At 36.2% G+C, this 24351-nt stretch overlaps 1 protein-coding gene across 1 annotated transcript in view; it reads left to right on the top strand.

The window, feature by feature from the left end:
* The window catches only part of CWF19L2 (CWF19 like cell cycle control factor 2), a 48896-nt gene that overhangs the window by 19613 nt on the left and 4932 nt on the right, over positions 1 to 24351 (top strand). The window contains exons 10-14 of the mRNA XM_014311790.2: positions 6478 to 6603; positions 7847 to 7984; positions 17284 to 17496; positions 19031 to 19147; positions 23256 to 23411. Coding sequence (XP_014167265.1) covers positions 6478 to 6603; positions 7847 to 7984; positions 17284 to 17496; positions 19031 to 19147; positions 23256 to 23411 — 750 coding nt within the window. The remainder of the gene's footprint in view (positions 1 to 6477; positions 6604 to 7846; positions 7985 to 17283; positions 17497 to 19030; positions 19148 to 23255; positions 23412 to 24351) is intronic.

Consider the following 24351-nt stretch of genomic DNA (forward strand, 5'->3'; position numbering starts at 1 on the left):
CTGTTCCATCACACTTGAATCTTGTTTGCAAGATGGCTGTGCCATTCTTTCTCCAGCAAAAGTTTGTGTTTTCCCTATAGACTTGACTAGCTCTAAATGTAGCACAGAATAATGAAAGGAGTATGAACTGCAGAATAGCTTTCATATCATTAGTGCATACTTTTAAAAAATAGTAGGTGTATGCTGTTATTGATTAGTTTATTTGCTGAACATTCTTGTTGATGTCAGTAAGAGTGTATTACACAATTATTTAAGACAAAGACATATTAAGTCAAAGTTTTATCTTCCTGAATGTAATTCATAGGAATGTGGCTTTTGCAATTAAAACATGTTGGAAAAATTGTATCAGTAAGTAAATGATGTAAAATATCTTACCATTTCAGTGCACCTAAAAAGTGTAAAAGGGCAGAATGACTAAAACTTCTTAGAGTCCAAACTGAGAATACAAAAACTTCCAAGTATGCTTGAACACCAGAGACAAAAACCACATCCAAGTGTCATGCAGCGCTTGTAACTGATGGTACCATTTTTTCTGGCTGTGTTAACACCATCTTAAATTTCTACCTATTTTTACTGCTGTATTTACCTTTTCACTGTGTTAAATCAGTTGATAAGATGAAATAGCAATCTGTGGATTTAAGAACCAACATGCTTCAATACTTCTCTTTTTTCTTATGGTCTGAGTATATATGTTTTGTGTCAGATGTTCTTGCTGTAAAAACAAGCCATCTAGTCATTACAGTTTTTACAGATTTTCTTACCTCTCATACCTACAGTGGCTCGTTGATGTGGCTAAGTGACTAACCATTTCAAAGTGTAGCTAACAATTTATAGTATCAAACAATATTTAGAGCTTTTTTTAAGGTTTTATTTTCAAGGCTATGTGGTTTCCTGAAATCCAGGATATTATTTTAAAATTAGACTTAATTGCTTTGGTTTTCTCCATTTCTAGGTGCATCAATGGACAGATACATTACAAGCTGCTGTAAGTTATATGTTACTAGTTGCAGTTTTACTTCCACAGGCTGGCAGTATGACTTAATGAATTTGGTTCTAGATTTGTGTGTGTGGCCTGTGTACTCAAGAGATGATATTCTGATCACCCTGTCTTAAAGATGCTCTAAGAAAATAAGTACTGAGGAGAAATAGAAGGATTTGTGCGTGCAGGGCTAATGTCAGAGACATTCATTGTGAGAAGGAGATTAATGAAGATTAATAAACTGCTTATTCTGAGTAATAAACAATTTAGCCAAAATAACCTTTTTTTAATATAAGGACAAAGAATTGCTGAATTTTAAGGAGCAACTGACTTTATATCAATAAGAACAAATTAAGTTTTTTACTTACTGTGTTAGTAATCGGTGTCACTCACTTACTGGCAGAAAAAAAGTATAGAGACCTAATCCTTTTCCATGGTTTGGAGTTTTTGGGATTTTTGTTTAGTCCAGTGCTTTACACACAAACCAAGCACTACCTGATTCAGATGCTCTTCTGTAGAATAGTTCACCTCTGTGTTGCAGCCTGCATTAGATTTTCTAATGCTTCTCTTCACTGTTAAACACAAGGGCCTAATTATGGCAGTGCAACTTTCTGATCTTGTAAAACCTTTTAAAAATCCCATTACTGTGTTAGCCCCTTTTGAATGTGTAATAGTGACTCATCAATATATTTATGAAGTCTTTCTTGAAATACTAAATTTTTAACCTAGTTTTTAGAAGTTTGCTTTTGCTTTCCTTCCTCATGCTGCTAATTCTCTTAGTCTTATCTTTTTTCTACTTTAAGAAACCCAGATCAAAGATACAACATGTATACAGTGGACTGCTGTTATAGGCCTCTGACCATTTTAATTTCATCTTCCCGTGAGATGCAAACCTCAGTTTTGCCATAGAGAATGGTTAACCTACTGATTTTTATAAGCATTACATTGGAGGCTACAGTGCCACTATTCACGGCAAATGTTAGAGCCTGAAGGGCAGCTTAGATGCTTTCAAACCTGTTACGTGGGGACTCCAAGTTGAGAATGAGTCCTGAATATGAGACATGGTGCCCCTAGGACTAGCCAGCACTGAAGGAGGCAGATGCTCTTTCTACTCAGGATTTACCCGTCCTTTTGCTAACTGGTGGTTGTGTCTGAGTGCGAGTTGAGAGTCTAAGAGAAGGGTAACTGGAGTGGGAGGAGAAGGAGCAATGGAAGTGAACAGGAGAGAGTAGATGGGAGAAAGAGCTGAGTCCAGCACTCTGAGAAGTGCTAAATAAGTTTTGGATGCTTACTGATACTATAACGTAAGGACAGACTTTTCCAGTAGAGGAATAAGACAATATTCAAAGCATTTCCTTTTGCCAGAGACTGTAGGAGAAAGGAAACAGGTGGCATGCTTGATGCAGCATCTGATTTAACAAAGCTAGCATTTGGTTGTAGAGGCTAGTTGCTTGCTAAAGACTGTTCCTTTGTCATTCCTTTATTACACTGTGCTTGTGCCACTTGAATGTAGATCTCAGCAAACATGTGCAGAAAGCTTTCAAATCATGCAGCATCCAGCTTTTTTGTTGGCTCAGTAATTAAAAATATTTTTTTTAACTTTAGTTGTTCCCTACCCTACAATACACTGACTATTAAAATATATTTTATTCCCTATAGCTATTAGCATTGAAAACTGAGTGGATCTTATCTCAGATGCTTGGTCTGACTACTTCATTTGTTCACCTCACTACTTCATTTGCTCCTCAAATTAAGCTGTGCACCTGATGTGGCAGAGGATTACCACTTCCTCCTGCTGGATTATGGAATAAGGATAATCTCTGGAGAGTTCAAAATTCTTATTCAGATCTGTATCTTATTATTTATGTATTTAATTTAAAGCTTTTATCTTTCAGAACCAGACTTGTCTGCTTGTTTTGTTCAGTTGAGTCTTAATTGCTGTATAGCAGTTTGTACATTTGGTGGGAACAACTGTGTACTTTGCATTTTTAATTGGCCTGAAGTAAAAAAGTCATGTTCCTTAATTAATGGCAACAAACAATTCCTCACTCATTCTGGAAATAGACCCTATTTTTATTCATTTCAGACTGTAAATTATATTGTTTGTTTAGCAATCATCACAAGATTTAGGGATAGTGACTGAGCCTCTTCTCCAGTTTCAATTTTAACATTTAACAATAGGTATATTAAAAGTACTTTAATATATGTTTTAAAACTTATTGTTGTACTTAACAGAAATATTATTTATCTGATCATAATTATTAATGAGTATTTATTATATCACAGTGACCACATTGTGTTACCATATACCATGTCATATACTCATGGCAATACAAGTGGAAAGAAAATACCAATAGATAAAAAGAGAACATTAAGTAACTCTTGCAGTTAGATTGATATCCACACTCCTTTGAAAAAGTCTATTAGTTCTGTGAGTGGTGGATTTTTCCTGCAAAGGCTCTTTCTCAGTATGGTGTAATTCTTCAAGTGTAGAGGAAGTCTAGTCTTTATTTTGCTTGTGTGAACTTGTCCATTACAAATGTTAGATACATTGCTCCAGAATTCCCAGGACCAGCCTTTGGCACATTTTAAAGCTTTTTATTATATTGGGTGCTTTCCATTATTTTTGTACTGAGACCTATTTAAGGGATATAGTATATACTGAAGGATGTGGACATTATATGTTAGAATTCTTTTTTGGAAGCTCTAGTGAAAATCATTACTTCATGGCAGCTTACTAAAAAACTCCTTTTACTGATATTTCAGTTTAAAGATGATTTCTAAAGTTCTAGTATTTTTTTTCTTTTTAATTTCAAAAAGTGCAGTTGACTAAAATACAGTTAATTAATATATTATTCAAATGTCGCCTTCTGATAAAGCTGTAACCACTTGAGCATCTTTTTCTACCAGAAAGCTTTTTGTTTCTGATGTGTTTAGAAATAGCTTTACTAATTATTGTTAGTAAGATTCTACTAAAAATCCATTTTTGTGTGAATACAATTAACTTTCTGTTATGCTATATTTTTAAGTCAGTTCTATTTAGATAGGGTTTTGAGTTTTGAAGGATGTTTTTACCTCTAATAACATCTTTAATCTTCTGAATAATCATGTTTGGCTTGCATCCATTGAATTCATTTTGATTCCTGGTATGCATTTGCTGTTAGTCTCTAACATGACTTCACATTGGTCTTCATACTGTCTATAATTATTTTATCCTTTTATCTGCTTCCTTTAATCTTTCTTTGAAGGACCACTTTGATTTCTTTGTACTTTGTATTCTAAAGCTAAAAATTACTATAATTTTTTGCCTTTTTTCCCCCTCTGGAATACTGAATCTAAATACATTATAGTCAGTATTACATGCTTTGTGTCAGGACTCAGGACTCAGGACTCTTGGAAATTAGGGAGAAAAAACCTCAAAGCTTCATAAAGCAGACAAAACCTTGCCAGCTGTGGGATTCTGACCCAAAGAATTCAGTATGTATTATATCTTTTGCTCCCCTCTCCATTCCCTGTCCCTTTCCTAACTCATTCCATGGTTCGGATCCAGAAGATACTTTTCTGCTGCTTGGACGTTAGTGTGTAAGCATGCAGAAATGGGAAGAAAAAAGAAAGTGCAAATGTTGCTTGGATCTAACATTTTAGAGCCCTTCTTGAAAGGCAAAGGAAGTCTGACACAAAGAACACCTTGTGAATTCCATTCACTTATGGGAAAATAACAGCCTGCACATCAATGACATCCTTTTTGAAATGTCTGTATTAAGACTTGTAGTGAAGACAAATTTTGGGATGGATGTCTTTAAAAGGAACTAAATGTTTGTAAGTTGATATAAGAATCTGGTATTTACTGTTCTTTGCAGTTGTTGAAGCACTGCTGTTGTAATGACTGTTGGTTTTAGTGATTTGCAATTAGTCCTCTTGGGAGAGCTTTGTATCCCTACTTGATGATGTGGGTATGGTGACTTTTTCCTCTACAAAGGCCTGTGTCATTTCAGACTAATTAGCAATGCTCTGGATTTTTGAGATTTCGCTGCAATATCTCCCTCCAAACTTGTAAAGTCACCCAAGTTTTAAAGGAATTGTGGCATTGGAGAAGTTTCCTGTGATACATTCTTATTGTAGTTAACTTCCATCATTGCTTTCTGTATCTGCTGTGAATAAGGTTCTATGGCATGGTAAAACCTGGTCCCCCCAGTCTGGCTGTTTGTGTCTCAGTCAGCTGTGACCTTTTTATCACATGACACGTGTGGGGTGAACGCACACATCCTTTTTCTCCTATTGGAATGAGCCACCTTTTCTCCCCCTCCCAATAGGGACGAAAGCCCTTACCTTGTGAAAAAGGAGTGCTTGAGGTACAGATTACACACAAATAACATGTATCTGCCTGATGCTGGAAATAAGTCATGTTGTATTCTCTGAAAATATCAGTATTGTTATTGGAGCCAAAGTTGTGCTGGACATCCTGGTTTGCTTTGCAAAATGAGATTTGCCTTTGCTGTTACAGAAGAGAGAGGTCTGGCTTACCCAGGCAGCTTTTTGGTCCATAACTTTTACCTTCATATGACTTTCCTTGGAAAAATGTAATTAAGCTGTTGAAGTATACTTCAGTATCTACAGATTTTCCAGACTTTATTTGGGTTTCTGGGACAAGCTTTCCTTAGGCAAGGATGGCAGGTGGAAAGCAGTTTGGTAGAAAATAGTTTGAAATGGAGATTAATGAAGTTGTTTATAAGATTTGACAAATGCTGTCCTAATACCATCTGGTTAAGTAGTGGCCCCATTATGTGCTCTAATTTAATCAACTGATTTACCTTAACATCTTTGGAGTATAATCAGGAAGTTCACAGGCTTTTAAATTATTTTAAAAATTATTCTTAATATTTTAGAAAGTGAAATACTTACTTTTTGGTGAAGAATTTCTGCCTTTTTTTTCCCCCTTGTGTGTGTATATATATCTATCTCCTATATCTATATAGGGACCCCCCTCAAGTGAGGGCTCTATAAAGAACTTTCCATGAAGACAGGTTCTATAACCTTTTGGGGAACAGAGGTGAGGGTGTTTATTCACCACATTTCCAATCCATAAAAGAAGTGGTCATGGGCTATAGCTTTTTAGATGGTTTTCAGGAATACAACATTATAATGATGGTGGTGTTTATTAATTCAGTATTATCTCTTTAACTCTTTCAGAAGCATTGTGTGTCTTCTGGAGATAAAGCTTTATGTGAAAAAAGCAAGAATACAAACTTGGTTCTTTTGGAAAGAAAAGCTCCGCATTTAATTAATTGAATGTATTTTTAATACGTTTTTTCTTTTAGAATGTGAAAAGAATACCTCACTAAGGTGAAACTGTCTACTTTGAATTATACTGAACACACAAAATGTAAAGTATCTGTTACTTAATCTTTAGGATTTTAAACATTTATTTCATGTGCATTAGGTATTTCTTTTGGCTTGTCTGTGCCATCTGTTTTAAAATGTGTCTTAAAACCTGACAGGCTTCAAGCCATCAAGAAGATGAACAAGTGGTCCTTATGAGAACAGATGGAAGTGGAAGGGCATGGCCTGTGATGGGACCAACAGAGCCACTGGAGCCAAAAGGAGGACGAAGAAGGCAGCAGATGGTAAGTTTTACAAATCTGAGTATTGAACTGCGCTTCTTAACTGATTTTGTAGTTTTACTTTTATGATGCCATAATTAATGAGTGGCTTATCAGCATGTCAGTAGGTAGTTAAAAAGTTCCTTTTGGAAGATGATTGTAATTAAGTATTACAGTACACATTTATTAAGCATATATTCAGTTTATTTTCAGGTTACATTTCCCAAGGGATCACTTCAGGGCTTATTTAAATGCATGTTCAAGGAAAAGTTACCAGTCTCTTTAGTTTATATTACATAAAGTTATGTAAATAACAAAGATTAGCAGTGCTCAATATTTCCAAATTAAGAGAGATTTTACTGAGATACTCTGGTGTCAGGGGCTAATTTCACTTTAGTTCTAACAAAAAATATGGCTACTCATGACAATAATAATTATGACCTAATCTTTGTAAAAAAATTCGCTTTGGGGAACAATAAGAAACTTGGAAGCTGGAGCAGTGTTTTATTCGTAGGATAATTGCTTCCAACAGTAAATATAGTAGCACTTTGATCTTTTTGAGACAAGAGGAGGTGACAGTACCTCATAATTCTAGCAAGCATTCTTGATTAGTAGGACAGATCAGTTTGCAACACTGCTGTGGAGAAGTGAAAGACACAAGAGGATGAGGAATTTGTTGTCATTGTCCTGTTGTTTCCATTTTGGAAAATGCTGTCCTGCTTTATGTTAACGACCACTCCCTGTACTCCTTTGGAATTTAGTTTATTCCTATCCTAAGGGATATCTCTGTTCCCTTGTGCACTCTAAGGTGGCAACATTTCCCAGAGGTACCACATTTACACAAATTTTCAGTACTGTCTGTGATTACTGTGTTTCAGTGATGTCTGTGACTTTACAAAAGCTTTAGAATTGTCAATAATGAAAATTACTTTTTAGGATATTTCATTTTTATGAGCTAATTAACTGTTTCAGTGAACTACTGTCTATCTTTCCTGTGTGCTAATGTTGTAGCTTGGATACCTTAAGTGTGTTAAGGATATAGTGACTTTGGGAAGAGGCTACATTTTTATTTAGAAGTACTGATGCAATTGAAGAAAAGGAAAGATGTTTTTCTCCTTAGATAAAATGGAGCTGTTAGCTCAGGTGTTTCAGAGTTGCTTAGCTTGATTCATGATTCTTTAAACTTGTTGAAATTTTTAGGGTCTGAATTTTTTAGCTGATGCTTCTGATTAGGTGAATATTTATTTTTAATGTGTTTTGCTTCCAGATGCCTACTCATGTAGATAAAGAGAGAGTAAGGTATTTTCAGGATGATGATAGTATGAACCTGAAGGATTTGGTCAAAAATGAGAAGATGAGAACAGCAGAGGATCAAAACTCACTGTTCATGCGTATGGCATCAAAGGTAAGGTGCTGTGTGTATGACTTTTTAATTAAGCATGTTATTATTAGAAATATCAGGGAGGACATGAGGCCTGAGTAAAGGGAAGGCCTGAAGGAAGATGAGACTTGTTTATGGTTACAGAATTATGCAGGACTGTCAAAAATAGGGGCCATTGTAAATTGTAGCATTTCCAAGTACAAAGTGAGGCTTTTTCTAACATTGTGAAACATCTGAACTGATTCTTAAGATCCACTTTAGAGAGTTGCTGGAGAGACGTACATATTTAAATGATGAGAGTCACCTGTCCTATTTTAAATGGTCTGTGAAAGGCATTATGGGTATAAAAGGAATTAAAATGTCTAGTTTAGACACAGGAGATTATTCTATAGAACTCTCAAATAAAAAGGAAGAGACCCCATCACAAGTATTGAGGCAATAAATTCAGATGGAACACAGGGTTGGTGAAGGCAAAGTGTTGATAATCTTGAAGCTGAGTGAGGCCATGACTGTATGTACAGAAGAGGCTGCTGTAGCTTGATTTGAGAGTTGTTGTGAGTCTGCAAACATTGTCTCAGTGCTGGTGTGATTAAAAGGAGAATCAGAATTTTGGAGGTTATGAAAAGGGAGTATTTAGCATTTTAAGGCATTTAGTGAATGCATCATGCACCCATATCTTGAATGCTGCCCAAGCTGTTAAAGCATACTCTGTAATCAGGAGCACAGAGCAGTTGCCATTTGAAGAAAACCTAAGTAAACAAAATTTCTTCAGCTTGGGGGGAATGGGTGGATGTGTAAGGGAAGGCAGCTTCTAGACTAGAAAAATCAGCATAAAAGTTTAATAGAATACAACTGTTTTTGTTTCTCATATGGGATGTGGCCACAGAACAGATAACATGAAGGAGTGGTTTGAGATCTTTTTTCAGTGAAGAAGATAATTGAAGAAGGTAATTGTAGAACTTGTGTTCTAGATCATGAAGTGCAGTGGAGGCCTTGATTGTGAGTGGGAGCAAAAAAAGATATAGCAACTTAGTGAAATACAGTTTCATTGTTAAATATTAAATAGGGAGGTCTAGATAGGTTTTGGCTCAGGATTTCCACAGTAAATGCTGAGAGCTGCAAATGTGTAGCAGAAGAGTCAATTCTACCCACTTTTTTTCCCATACATCTTCTCCATTGCTGGAGATTGATTTTGCAACATTAAATGGTCACACTAGGTGAAAAAGCAACTGTTTTGTTGTAACGGCTTTTTCCCTTTTTTTTTTTTTTGTTTCATTTTTGGTTTTGTTTTCTTCTTTTGTTTTTGTTTGGTTTTTTGAAGGATAGGATTTATTAATAACGTTACAAGAATGTATTGTGTTTCCTAGCCTATGCAAATACTTTATTGTAGTTTTGGAAGGCTCTGAATTCTACCAACTTCAGTGAGTTTTGGATCAGGTGCTAAGTAATGTGTTTCTTTTTTGTTACTAGGCAAAGATGTAGTACATCACAAACAAGTTCCTTGACTGACCTTTTAAGATTCAGCCATAATATTTATTTACTGGATAAGTGTATTGGAGCATATGCTCAAAGTAGATATCTTGTCAAAGCCATTACTGTTGCAATGTCCATATTTTAATTTATGGTACCGTAGCCTCAGTCCTATGAGATGTCATATTTAGGTTTTGAAGGTATTTTTGTTCAACTTTCTTAAAAAGAAGCATCTCAGATGCCAATTGTTGTTCTCCGTTAAGATCTAAAATGCTCTTGGTAGTTTCTGTGCAGGTGATTCCCAGATCCTGTCACCACAAAATGGGATGGTCTTTCCCAGATGATGTTTGTTTCTTGATCTTAGGTTAAGAAACTGGCTCCTAGGCCTTCCTGAGGTTTCCATGTCTTTCCATGTCTGTGAAATGCATTCTTATTCACAGGACAAGATCAGTGTTACCACTGAAGTGTTGGCAGCAGTCTGAAAAATGTGGGTGTGATGTCAGATAATCTAGATGATTATTTATGTCCTTTATAAGCCTTTACTACATGGAGTATCTGCATTATGATCTGGGGCTCCTTAAGTTAGTCTTCAAAATTCTTGCATGTCTCCACAGTGGTTTCAGCAAGGTGTTTTATTCCAGCAGGAAGTCTAGCAAACAAACCTCTTTTGCCAGTTTTATTTTGATAACATAGTACAGAAATTTGACACATACAAATTACTTTCTCTTTCTGCCTTCATTTGAGAACTGAAAAAATTATCCACAAAAATTAATCTTTTGTATTGCAGAGGAGTGGTGGGAGGAAACTGCTGCAAGTCTACAAATGATATCCTGCCTCGGATGGGAGAAGGGAGATTGTGTCCCTTAAATTCTGTTCAATAATTTCATTCATCTAATCACTGTGAATTGCCTAGGGCACTATTATTTCCTTCAGAGATTTTCCCAGGGCTTCTATCACTTCCCCAGACTATGCCCAAAAGAAACTTCCATCCCCACAGCTGTTGAGGATGGAGGAAATAGGTGCTGCTCTCACAAATGGGAATAGAATGAGAATGACAGACCAGCATGTTTTCTGGCTTTTACACAGCTGAATGCTCTGCTCTAGATCAGTGCTACTTTCCCGATATTTAGTGTTTTAACAGTGTTTCAAATGAAATACAGGCTAGTTGTTATTGAAGATAATAACATAATTGCAGTTTTGTAGAGAGAGATGGGGATGTTGAAATAGAAGGGTATAATTCATGAAAGGATTTATTTTCTTGAATAGGACTTGGAAGAAATATCAGTATGTAGAAGACCCAAAGTCTCTGTTCATGAAACCTCTGTCTAATCCCACTGGGAGGTGAAAGTCTGTATGTTATCTCATGCCAGGTTCAAGCCATACCTGTACTTATTAAATCTTTTTCCCACCTTTCCTTTTCTCAAGAGCTCAATGAGATGGAGGGATTTTGTTGTCTCCTTGCTATTTGTTTACCAGTTGAGTCTTTGTTTTAAATTTAGATTCTGACTTATTGCCCTCTTGTCCATTCTTATTTTTGTAGTCATGATTCTAAGGCAACCCTGCTGTGCTTGAGGCTTTTGCCTCCTGTTCCCCTTCGGCCTCTTTTGGAAGGTGGCTGATGTGGGTGTCACCTCAGCAGTTTGAAATGCTGCCTTTCCCACAGCCGTCCCTTGCATGCTATGTCAAATTTATGAATACCACGAAACAGGCCCAAATCTTTAATTTACAGTGGTGAAAAAAAACCTTTTTAAAACCCAACACTAATCTATTTGATATATGGAGAAAAAGTGAGCCTAGAGTTTGATTTGTTCATGTTTTGCTGTTATATCTCAATGAAAAAAACATCCGTTTAAATCACTATTTCTACTTTTTATTTTCTTCACATCTGAAAATGGTTTTAGTTCTCACTGTTGTAGGAGCATGACTTGAAGATATAAAGAAGTCAATAAAACATTTGAAAACTGTTTTTTTCTGACATTTCTGGAGTACAAAATATGTGCGCAGTCTTAGATTTTCACTACTGATAGCTTTAAGTACCCTGTTTGTAGTTTCTTTAGTCTTTGACTGTTGTAAGTGGTTCAATTTTCCCAAATTCATGCTGTTAAGACTTATGTAATCCTTTCACTCATGTCAATAGATGCTTGTGGGTGTTTAGAGACAGATTCCTGGAACATAACCTCAAGAGAAGTTACCTTGTATTTGTATGTATTAATTCTACTAAAGCATTTTTTTCCTTTTTATATTTTACTTCCAGAAAGTGAGAACAATTAATTTGAGTTGTTCATCAGGACATTTTAATTTTGGCCAGAAGCTAATTTTATTTTAAAATATGTGCAATAATTCCTAAGAGGAATTCAGCAGTGAAAAATTAAATGCTTTATTAGTAATGCTGACCTTCTTTTATGGATTTAGCTGAGTGGTATTCTGGTATTATAGGTTCGCAAAAAGGAAATTTGCATGTTGCCTTTCCTTGCTTCTCTAAAAGTCTGTAAAATGGAAAATTACTTTCAGCCTAATCATTTTTGCTTGCTGTGCAAATCTACTTGTTCACAGTTTTGCATTTCTGTCATCATAAACCAAAATAATAGTCTTGAAAAAGCCTTCAAAGCTAAAGTGAAAAATGCAAAATGTTGCTGCTGCTGCTACTATTGTGTAATGGACCTTTTTCTTCTCCTTGTTCACATGGTGAAGCAATTTTAGCACAATATTTAATAGACATGATAAAGCCAGCAAAGCTCTGGTGCCCTGTTGCTTTTTTACATTTACTTAAAGACCATGTGCATGGTTTATTGTAAAAAATTATAGCGATAACCTAAGAGAAATAATTTGCAACACCTTGTTCTGCTACATTCCAGTTCAATTCACTAAACATCCTTCTGTGTATATTGTGTGGACACAAAATTAAAGCTATTTCTGCATGTGGAAACAAATCAACAGCAGTGACAACTGCATTAGGGAAGAAAACCTGGGAAGAGTAAGAACTGTGTAAATGTAGCCCATATTAAATTACTTCATAAGCATTTAGGATTCTGCCAGAATTATGTTAAAATTACAAGATATGTTGCAATTGAAGACTTGTGCAGGACAGTCTTTCCTAGACATTAAAATTATGGCCAGGAATAACTGTAAAGTGAAATGCTAATCAGAATTTTAAAAGTAGAATTCTATGGCTGAAGGTATTTTTGTTTAGTTTACATTTTATGCCATTGACTTTATATAAAGTTTTATCTGTCCTAATAACTACTTATAGGAAAATCTACAGTTTTCATTTCTTATAGCAGAAACAAACAGGAGGTTGGTCCCTAGACACTAAGCAGTCCCCTGTCATCTGTTTTTTGCTTGACTTCTGCTGCTCAAAGTAATCCTGAGCTACCTTGCTCACCAGCATGGTGGGTAGTCTTTTCTTGTCAGTGACACAGGCCTTAAAAGAGCTCTGTGCACTGGTATCTTAAAATCCTTTGATATTATGTGATTAAAATATTCTTTAATTCAGTGTGGTGATAGGTTTTGAAAATGCCTATTCACTGAATTATATGATGAATTAAACCAACAGATTTAAATGTCTGTGTTCACAGGGAGACTGGAATTGTAATAAGGTTTTACATGATAAAATTCTGCCTTTGTTTGTCTTAAGCAAATACTAATTGAGATCAGAAAAACTTTTCTGAGGTGATTTTGTTGTTCAGAAGAGGTGCTAAATGCTGAATAAATTTAAATGTGATGAGATGTATTCTTATGTCACTCAGGTTTGTATTCTAAAATAATAGATTATTCTTCTTTGCAGCTTCCTGAAATACATTATGATACAACATTCCACAAATATTAGCTCTGTCATTTAAAGACGTCAGTGTTGCCATGACAATTTAAACCAAACTGATACATTTTATACAATCTATAGGCTTTTTTTTGGACAAATTTTTCAAGCAGATGCACTTTTATTAGCTTATATGGAAGTAACTCCAGCTATGATTGCGTTAGCAAGGAAACAGGAAAAGCAGAAGTTCAATAGTTGAATACAAATTGGAACAAGAAAATAAGCAGAAGAGAAACGGTACAAAAAAGCTGACAATAACCCACACTGGAACCATGCAGGTATCTTTTGTTCCTCTGCTAATTGTGTTTAATAGAATTTCCCATTTCATCCACAAATTTCAAAGGAAATTTGAAGTGGGGGAAAAAAGTATACTTGAGGTATTATACAAGTATAATCTCGATCATTAGGAGTTCTGTCTCTTAAGGTTTCCTTTCAGTATCACAGTGATACTAAATTCTTTAGCAGGGCTTTTTATTTGAAGGGGCCACCCAAAAAGCAAGTAGTAGCAGCAGAGGGAGCAATAAGAGACACAACGAGCAGCACGCTCCAGGTGGAGTGTGTAGGAAGCCAGCAGTGTGTAAGACTCCAGGGGTTTTACTGTGGAATAAGAAAAAAAGAATTGATTTAAAATCAAGCTGTGAGATATGGTTCCAGTGGCCTGAACATAGGTTGGCAGAAAAATGAGGCTGACCCTGGATTATACCTTGCACAGATTTGCAAGAGTTACTTCAGGAAGTAGCCCCATGCCATGGTGCCTGATGGCTTCACTAACGTAGCAAATTAAAAAAGGCTTCAATTATTTAGTAAACAGGATGTTATATAATGAAATAATTCATATAATTTATTCATATTATTCATGGTAATTACCATGATAAGGATTTAATCAGAAAATACAACACTGTAATTTTTCCCTCTCTCAAATCATTCTAATTTATGCATAGTCAGATGCTGATTTCTTTCTAAACTCCTGTGCTGAATGGTTAGAGATCTCACCCCTTTTCTTGGGTTTTAGCCACATTTGCGCTGTATTTGAGCTGTCCAAATGAAAGCCCAGAGGGCTCCTGTGAGAAGTTTGGATGCCTTCCCTGACTGCTCTTTAAATGTTTGTGTATAACGGGCCTCTCTTGGTCAGGGCAAGCACAATTGTGATTCTTCTCTGTTGGTTAAATGAAAACTGTGCATTCTGGTTGTGGAAAATCAGATGGATGGTAGCAATGACATAGTTGCACAATTATGTTATGAGATGTGGGAGGCCATGTCGTTTTGCCTGGTGCTAAGAGTCCTAGAGGTGCCTTTTTTTCCTCTGGTTAATCAGTGCTTGCCAAAAGAGAAGGGAAGGCTGGAAAAAAGGAGTATTTATATGAAGGAAGAATGTGGCAGATAAGCCCAGAATAAAGAAAAGTGAAGTAGGAAAAAGAAGACTGGGGATTGTAGAGCTGATCTGTCTTATGAATGTGTCAATTCAGGACAGCTCTGGGCTTTAATCAGAGTCTGGTAGAAACAAGAACTTCAGGTGCATTGCCCTTATAGATACCTGAATTTCCTTTGTTAGCTTTAGGTAATTCAGTGATGTATTGTAGGACATCCCAACTTCAAACTAATAGATCAGAATGACTTGCTGCATCTTTCTGATCTCTGCGCAGCACCTGAGCAACCAGGGTGATACCAAACAATATCAATCATGGCGAGAGAACTAAATACACAACATCCAAAATGCCTTGGCTTTCATGTTTGGCAGGTGTGATGCTGCACCTATGATTCAGAACAAAAGCTTTCCAGAAACTCTAATACATCAGCATAGTTCCTTCTTTGGATGTGTACTAGACCTGTCTTTTGTATGGAAGAATATATGTATGAAAGAAATTGGTTTCTAAATGATTACTTGCTTTCCTTCTGGCGTTTTAGAGAATGATTTCTTCTTGTTCTTTCAATTCCCTTTTAACTTCTTTTTCAGAGATTTAGTTATAGCCAAGTAATACAATTGGCAGAACTCACTTGGCCACCTTGTTGTACAAATAGAAGTATAAATATTTTAAAAGAGGGATGGAGCACCTCTCCTATGAAGAAGTTGGGGTTGTTTAGCCTGGAGAAGAAAAGGCTCCAAGGAGACCTTACAACACTTCCAGTACCTAAAGGGGGCTAGAAATCAGGCAGATAAAACAGGGGTTAATGGCCCCAAACAGAAAGAGGGTAGATTTAGTTTATTTATTTGGGAGAAATTCCTTACTTTGATGGAAATCAGGCACTGGGACAGGTTGCCCAGAGAAGTTGTGGATGCCCCATCCCTGGAGCATCCAAGACCAGGCTGGATGGGGCCCTGAGCAGCTCGGCTTAGAGGAAGGTGTCTCTTCAAAGTCTCTTTCAAACTAATCCATTGTATGGTTCCATGATCTGTTGGTCATGACTGTACCAGAAGAAACAAAATCTGGATTTTAGACAGCGCCTACTTTATTGAAGTTTTCTACTTTGTTTGTAAGAATTTTGCTTTGGATCTCAGATATCGTGTTGTATACAACAATTTACCCATCTTGAAGGGAGGCATCTTCTATCTAGGCTGTTTAATAAGATAAGATAAGAATATTTATTCTATCACAAGGGATTCTGTGGAGTATTTTGAAAAGTACTATTATTTAAAAGAGGTTGTGGAGGTTGTGTGTAACAAACCAGGAATTTCCATGGCTACTTCTAAGTGCAAGCAGAGCAGAGTAGTAATGGTATTCTCTGCTCCATGTGATACTCCTGATAGCCAGAATGTTGTGATTTCCACTCTTCCTTTCCTTTCTAGTCTGCCAACTGTCATGTTTCCTCTGTATTTCCAGTCTCATGACAGAATTTTGATTTAAATAAAAATCCCAAACTTAATGTTTAGTAATAACAAAATGCTGCTATTCTCCAAGCAGTGCTTTGGCTGCAGGTCTGACTTTACCTTATTAATGCTTTTATGACAGAAGAACAGAGACTTGATTTTAGACACCCAAACCACTACATATTTTTTCTAAATCTCAGAAATCTCCTTTTTCTGTTAAATGTAGAATTACAGCAAGGCAGAAGAAGAATGGAGTTAAACTCTTGAACTGTTGATTTTAGTCTGCAGTGGCTTCCAGTAGGAAATGCACATAAGCAGTTAAGTGTATTATAGCTGAATAAAGTAATATTAAGGAGGCTCCTCCTCAATTGTTTGATAAGAAGAGTATTGAACATATTTAAAACAAGGTTTTGGTCTGTGTTAGAGGACTGCAGTATTTGGGAAAAGCAAGAGCTTTTGTCTTTTTTGGGGAAAGTTAAAAGTTACTTATGTCCTTTTTTTTTTGTTTTTAATATCAGATTATCTACAGAAACTATGTCTGGGATATTTGGAAGTATTTCTTTAATTTGGAGACTGTGCCTCAGTTATGAAGGCATGCCTTCCAAATGCCTCCAGTTAACATTAGTCCTTTTCTAGGGCTATCCTAGTCAGTATCCTAAAATATATTAAGATTTGTTGTGGCATGCAACAGGTGCACTCAGAAAGACTTAGTATTGAAGGCAAAGACTGTTTTCTTCCCAAAATGGCTTAGTCCTGTTCCCTTGGTAAGAATAACTGTTGGAATATTTTCACAGAATGTGAATATGAAGTGCAGAGTCATGATCTAGTTATTTCACAAAAGATGATTTAATGGTAGTTGTAAAAGGAGAGGAGGAGGAGACAGGAGAGGATAAAATATATTATAAAAATGATATATAAAATTGTGCATCTATTTAAAGATAGCCGAAGTTATGTCAAGATAATATTGAAATACGTAGCCTTTAATTTGAAATGGAATATAGTAATATACTCTTCTCACTGCTGTGACATATCTATATTTTAATATCTGTGTATGACAGCTCTCAGGAGAGGTACCTGATGATTCCATCTGCAGCAGATACCATATGAAAGGAAGAAATGCTACTGCTTATGTACTTTATGCTTTTTTCAAGGAAGGAAGCTCTTTTTCAAAGAGCTAAGTATTTTTTCTTGCTACTTTATAAATAAGTGCAATTTTTCTGCATATCTTTTCAGCTCATGGAGAAAACAGACAGAGAGTACTACACTCTGGATGATATGTTTGTTTCCAAAGCAGCCAAGAGAGCACGCAGTGGGGAAGAGGAGGAAGTACAAAGAAGAAAAGCAATCCGTGAGCACCAGCAACTCGCTGCATGCATGGAAAAGTGCCCCTACTGCTTTGATAGCAGTGAACTTTCTAAACATCTTATTATTGCAATTGGCACCAAGGTAAGAAAATAGCAATTTAACACAAGCATAGAAATAAAAGAGAAATGATGTTAGAGTGTTTAAAATTAGGAATGAAATTGCTTCTGTGGAAGGATTTATTGTTCTGCATTTTACTTTTCTTGCTCTTTCAGTTGATTCCACAACTTCATCAAGGGTGAGGAGGAAAAAGAAATAAATCTGTCATGAATTTTAAAGCTAATCTTTGATGTCAGGACTTCACATTTGTAGAAGACAAGAGTAATAATGAAAGATCTCAGTGCAGAGATTAGACTGTCGGTGGATTTGTGGAAGATTAAATCACACTTCACTGAAGGAAATTTGGACTGGTGAAGAACTGTGTCTTGATATCAAAGAAAACTAGTGGAGAATTCAAATTTTAAGCTTAGAATCCTTTGAAATAGACAGAAGTTTGGTTTGGAAACCTTTCTGTTTCTGTTAATGCTTTTAAGAATTACATAAATATTTGGATTTATAACAACTGAAATACTTCAATATAGCCTTTTTTGTAGATTTTTTACTACAGTTTTCATTTATCAGTGTTGTTTTCATTTGATCTGAAACTCTTTATGGGTAAAGAGTTACACAGCTGGTACAGGTATACAGAGTTATACAGCTGAGAGGTACACAGCTGATACAGTGCTATGTTTTGGATTTAGGGTGAGTGTAATGTTAATAAGACACTGATATTTTTAGTTGTTGTTAAGTAGTGCTCAGGGACTCTTCTGCTTCTCATACTGCCCAGCCAGTGAGAAGGTAGGGGAGGCACAAGGAGTTGAGAGGGGACATGGCCAGGACAGCTGACCCTAACTGACCTTAGGGATGTTCCAGACCATATGACATCATGTTCAGTGGATAAACTCGGGGGAAAGTTGGCCAGGGGCCAGTGCTTGGGAAGTGGCTGAGCAACAGTTGGTGGGTGGTGAGCAATTGCATTGTGCATCACTTGGTTTGTACCTTGTTGTTATTATCATCATCATTATTTAATTTCCTGTGCTTTTAAACTGTCTTTATCTCAACCCACAAATTCTACTTTTTTTCTTGATTCTCTCCCCCTGTCCCACTGGGAACAGGGAGTGAGTGAACAACTGTGTGATGTCTAGCTGCCTGCTAGGTTAAACCATGACATGGAGTACGCATTTTATATATATATATATATATATATATGTATATATATATGTATATATCTGTAAATATACATATTACTAAACATGTATACAGCCATGTATCTGTATTAAAAAATACTGGAGTGCACTAAACAGTGTGATTTCATAGCAGCTATGATACCAGTTGATTTATAAGGGTGATAATACTGCATTGCTGGTGGATCTGCTCTCAGGATACTGGTTCGGTTGATTTACTGGTAGATAATGGACCCTTTTAAAAAGTACTAAAATTGCTAATACCTTGCTGTAGTTAGTAGCTAATGGCTTCTGTTGGTTTGAATTTAGCAAATGATGAATTTCTTAGCCTCAGCAATGGGAAGGTTTTTAATGCTGGAAACCTGGGCACTTGAGTTTTTGTTTCCTTTTCCTAGGTGTACTTGTCTCTACCAAGCAGCCAGTCCCTTACTGAAGGTCACTGCCTGATAGCCCCTCTACAGCACCATACTGCAGCTACTCTTTTGGATGAAGACATCTGGGAAGAAATCCAGGTCTGCTGAGAAACTGTCTCCTGTTCTAACCCTTTTGTAAAATAATTTTGTTGTGGATAATAACATCCTTGTCATAAGTACACATTTTCATAATTTGCAGTCTGGCAGCTCTGTCCTGATTCCACTAAGGGGCAGAACCTTCTGACATTGTGGATGAAAATTAGTGGTCAAATATTTACAGGAAAGAGAGGCAGGGTAAATACTGAAGCATATTTTCCATTTATGAGCACTAGAAGAAGTTTCCTGGAATGCTGCAGAATGTGCATCCTTGGAGATCTGTGAAACCATGTCAGAGGAATGTCTATTGGAAATGAAGAAGGTACAGCTGATCCCTTACAGAAAATAGAATAACTGGCTTCATAGGATTTTCTTGGGAGTGCCAAGGAAAAGAAAAGAATATTCAGAGCAGGCAGATCACTTAAAATTAAATACAAATAGGTTGTTTACATATCTTCAGTTTTTAAATTTGTTTTTGGGTGGATATTAATTAAAAGATAAATACCTTACTCTTAAAATCAATGAGATCCCTGTTCAGATCCAACTTCCTATCTTTTTTGAATAGAATTATTAAAATAGAGCACCAGGCATGATGGGTTTTGCTTTCCAAGTCTCTTATGAAGACATTTTGAAGATTTGGAGTTCTGTTTTCTTTGGAGATGGAAAATCAAGGGAGGGATGTAACAAGCTTCTGTCTAAGAGATTGACTGTGTTTCTCAATCTCCTATCCTGCCATCAGGATTATTACAAGGGGAAAACAATTTGCTACCTCTTATATTGAAATATTGAAGACTATATCAGACTAGAGAAAGGTTTCATTGTTGTAGTTGTGAGATTTAGAGATTTAAAACCAGCATAATTTATAGGTCTTTAATAATCTAAATAACGTTGGTCTTGCCTCAAGTCTGGCAGGTGGATTCTCTAACTTTTCAAATTTGCCCCCACATTGATTGTCATGTCTGATGTTGTTTCATATAATAAATTGTGCTCCCTTACAACCAGAAAGAAAAGGAGTTCTCTTACATATGACAGAAATGCCTAAGAAAATTGGATAAGAAACAAATAAGTGCAAGTAGGTTTAGGAGAAACAAAAGAGCAGGCGGAAAAGTGATAAATGTGTTTATCCTCAATCTTCTGTTTACCCCAAGCTCTTAACTAAACAATTACGGATTTTAAATTGTATGAGAAAGAAAATAGGATAATGAAAAGATAAGTAAATGCAGTCCCTGTCTTCAACATTAGTGTTTTACGTGTTAGAAAAGGCATCTAGTTGATAAAACCATTATCCTTTGATCCTGTGAATATATTCATCGACAGAATGTAGATATTCTGAGATATTTCTTTGCAGCAAAGTATTTTGGAAAGTGATGGATACATTATTATTTTTTCCCCCAACATTTATGTATTACAGAAGAAGGAGTCTGGAAAACATCAGCAAGAGTATAAGCAGACTGTCAATGACTAAAAGTAACTTTCTGATGCAAGAGACATATTTTTTATTACTGTTGAAGGGAAAAAAATTAAGTATTCACAAAAGGTTGTGTGAAGTATGTGTTTTAGCTAACTGTTTTTGCTGGGGTTTTTTTAGGATATATTGGAGTAAAGCAAAGAGTTCCTTTATGCTGTATGCCTTCAAGCTCTTGAATTTAATGTATTGTGTAGTTTAGACACCAATGTGCTCACTTGCCAAAGCAAATATGCATGGAATATTTTTAATATGAAAAGATACAAATCTTTACACATTCTGTGTTGACTGAAGTGTTGCATGTATTAATGTTGTGTGCACCCAAGCATAAGCCAAGCCTTCTTATTTCCCCTTGTGGATGGTTTTCTCCTTTCCAGTGCTAATTATTCTTGATGCTTTGGCCTGCTCAGAATTTGGAGGAAAAGTCCAATGTATTTTAAAACAAGAAAATACAACTGGGGAAAGTTAGCTAACATCTGCTGATATTCTGGGCTTTTTAGTGGATGTTGTATTTCAGTTGATACTGTGGGGTAGCAGCTGTAAGTCATAGTCTTTGTCAGCCTTTGGTGTCTCACCACATTGCTTGCTTCAATGTGTTTCTGGAGGAGAGTTCTGGTGGCTGGAGTGACAAGGAGAATACAAAAAGTTGTTAATCCAGAGTAGCCTGTCACTGTGCTGTAGAGTCGCATATCAGTCATGGAACACTGGTCAGTGTCTTCTGGCTGTAATTCATCAGTTGCTTTAGGGGAATGATGGCAGCATTCTTCTGTCACAGCATGGAGAAGCTCATTAGTGAGGAAAAAATCAGGGCACAAGGCCCTGCTTTGAAGAGATTAAATGCCTAGTTTAGATATATATTTGGCCATGTTTCTTAGACTCTTGGTTTGATTCATACTGAACAAGAAGGCAAAAGTATGGAGAGCTCAATTTCTAGTCCTGTTGTATTAAAAACCTGGTAGTGATTTGTTTTCCTTCTATTTTACTTCAGTACTTGCTGATGTTGCTGATGTGTATTTGTTTATGTATGTTTGATTCACCACTCTCCATTTACATTAAGATAAAGAATCTTAAACCTTTAGATGGGATTTACCTTTTAATGGTGCTGTTTATACTTCTGAGCACTGTTAATTGGGAAAAAAATATCTGTGCAAAAAGGACTACCTATGAATTATGAGAGTCTTAGGGCTATGGTACCTTGGTTATGAGGCTCCTACAGTTTCAGTGATTTCTTGGCTTACACTTGGAAATGGTATAGAAGCACATGTAAGACAAAAATCTTCATTTTTAAAAAGCATTTTTCAAGATCTTGAGAAACTTTCAGAAACACTCACCCTATCAGAAAGTTAGATTTTTTGTGCACTTGAAAATGAGTTTGAATGACTCTTAGAAATCATCCCTTGTTCTTGATAATTTGTTCAGCATCTGAACATTGTAAGCTATAGAATGATGCTCTTGCATATCTTGGATGCAAATGCCAACTGTCAAGAGCCAGGGAGCAGCCAGAGCCAGCTGCTCTGCAGGAAAGCAAGTCAGGGGGTCAAGGTGATGGGCAAGGCAGGTGGGGGAGGTCATCTCATGACAAGGCACACTCCCATGGTACCAGGCCAGGAGTGTTCCTGTGCTGGTAGGCAAGGTCATCCATGGCCCCATGATGGCCAGGCAGGTTTACAGTGGTGACTTAGGTCTGAGATGAAGTTAGGGCCAAGAACTGCCAGGTACCTGGCTGGGCACAGGCATTTCTGAAACAGCTCAGGCAAGGACCAAAAGAGACAGCCTGGACTTAATTGCAGCTCCTGAGTGACAGGGGGCCACACTTCTCACCACTCTTTAATACCCCATCTCTTTCTGCTGAACCTGATCCAGTTCACAACTGAAGCACATTAGAGCTTCCCACCTACATAGGCAGCCAGAGCCCCAGCAGGTAGGGCCCAGCCCCTGCAGGGCCTCTTGGGTGTGTGCAGGACCCTGACACTGGAACTAGCATAATTGTTGACTGAAATACACTTTGAGTAGGTGCAGCACCTCCTCCCTCTGACAGGGAACTGGTAAATACAGCTTGAGGCCACATGTAGTGAGTATTACGTTTGGTTTGCTTCCAAACAGTGAAGATGGTGGATTTATTTTTTGAGGCAATTATTAGTGTTTTACTTAAAGATCAAGCATGCCTAGTGAAAATACTTTCATTTTTAAATTTTTTTTTGTTGAACTGTATAATTGGAAGGAGTAGTAAAAGGGTAATTGTAACTATAGTCAGTAAAAGCCAGGTCATTACCTTCTTAGGAATTGCAAGCTTGGGACCTACTATTAAAGCCATGTTGTTTTATGGAGCACTACAATTAAGAAGTTCAACATAGTTTCAATTTCAGCTGTAAAAATATGTGGTATTTATTAAAACTAAGTTTGTAGTGTTAATTATATTGTGTGTTTCAAAATAGTTTCCTAGACTTCCTATGTTTTTATCATAGGAAATATCGTTAATCTTAAATGAGTAAATAATAAAGAATAAATAATTTTCCTAGTATGATTGCTACTATTTTCCATTTTATTGTTAGTTTATTACAAATATAATAAACTAGTGAAATAATACCTTCTGTGTGAAAGTTCTGAAAAGTCAGTTTAAATAACACAATTTTTTCCTTTAAACAGATGTTCCGAAATGCATTGGTGAAAATGTTTGAAGCTAAAGACTTGGACTGTGTATTCCTAGAAACAAACATGAGTATGAAGAAGAGGTATCATATGGTATATGAATGCATTCCTCTTCCAAAAGAAGTAGGAGATATGGCCCCAATTTACTTTAAGGTACATAAAAATGTTTTTTAATAAAGTAATTTGAATGAATTTATCATAATTCATCTATTTCTGGAAAAAAAGTTTATATTCAAGCGCTGTTTTTGAAAAGATATATTCTTTGATCCTTCTTCTGGACCATTCTTTGCTAATATTCCTTGATCTTAAAATAAGCAGTGTGAAATAATTCAGTTTTTCGAGTAGTCAGTGGAAGAGTTTTTTTTCAAGTAGTCAGTGGAAGAGTTTTTCACTGAGCTTTTGTCCGAAGTCTGACTGCACTGAAAATAACTAGAAGAAGATGAGAGAATTGTAGCCTATTGAAGTGCTTTAAGGATTGCAGTACTTCTTACTTGAGTCTTGTACTATAAACTTAAAACACAATATTTGTGCCTTGGCAAGCATTAAATGAGAAAATAATGTTAGCTATTTTAAGAAGTACCAATGTAGATAGTGTTTCATTCCCATTTTATTTCAGTAAGCCCAAATTTTACGTGTCTTAGGCTTCTGATGAATGTCCTACAGCAGGATAGGTATTTCTTCTACAGCTTTTCTGGTCTCTTTACCCTGCCCTTTTAAGAGAAGGTTCATGGAAGCTTTTGCCTGGAACTGAGTCCTTTCAGCTTTCAGCAACTGACTCATTATTTGCCTTTTATAAGTAAATTATTTTATTTGATTTTTGAAATACTACTTGTGCTTTCTGGAAATAATGTGATTAGGTTTTGATGAAGTGGGGCAGCAGTATGGCAAAAAACAATACAGTAACTTTTACCACATTTGAAACCCTTCACCTGTCAGATCTGACTGCTGTGCTTCAGGTGCTGGTATAACTTGTGTTTTCTTTGAATACTCAAGGAAAGAGAAAGAACAAGATTTAATGCAATGTCATTTATTTGGAAAGTATCTACCATTAAAATGCACTGCAAATGAAATTTAAAGGTACCTACCCTACAAT

Source organism: Geospiza fortis, unplaced genomic scaffold, assembly GCF_000277835.1.
Source record: "Geospiza fortis unplaced genomic scaffold, GeoFor_1.0 scaffold16, whole genome shotgun sequence".
Classification (NCBI taxonomy): domain Eukaryota; kingdom Metazoa; phylum Chordata; class Aves; order Passeriformes; family Thraupidae; genus Geospiza; species Geospiza fortis.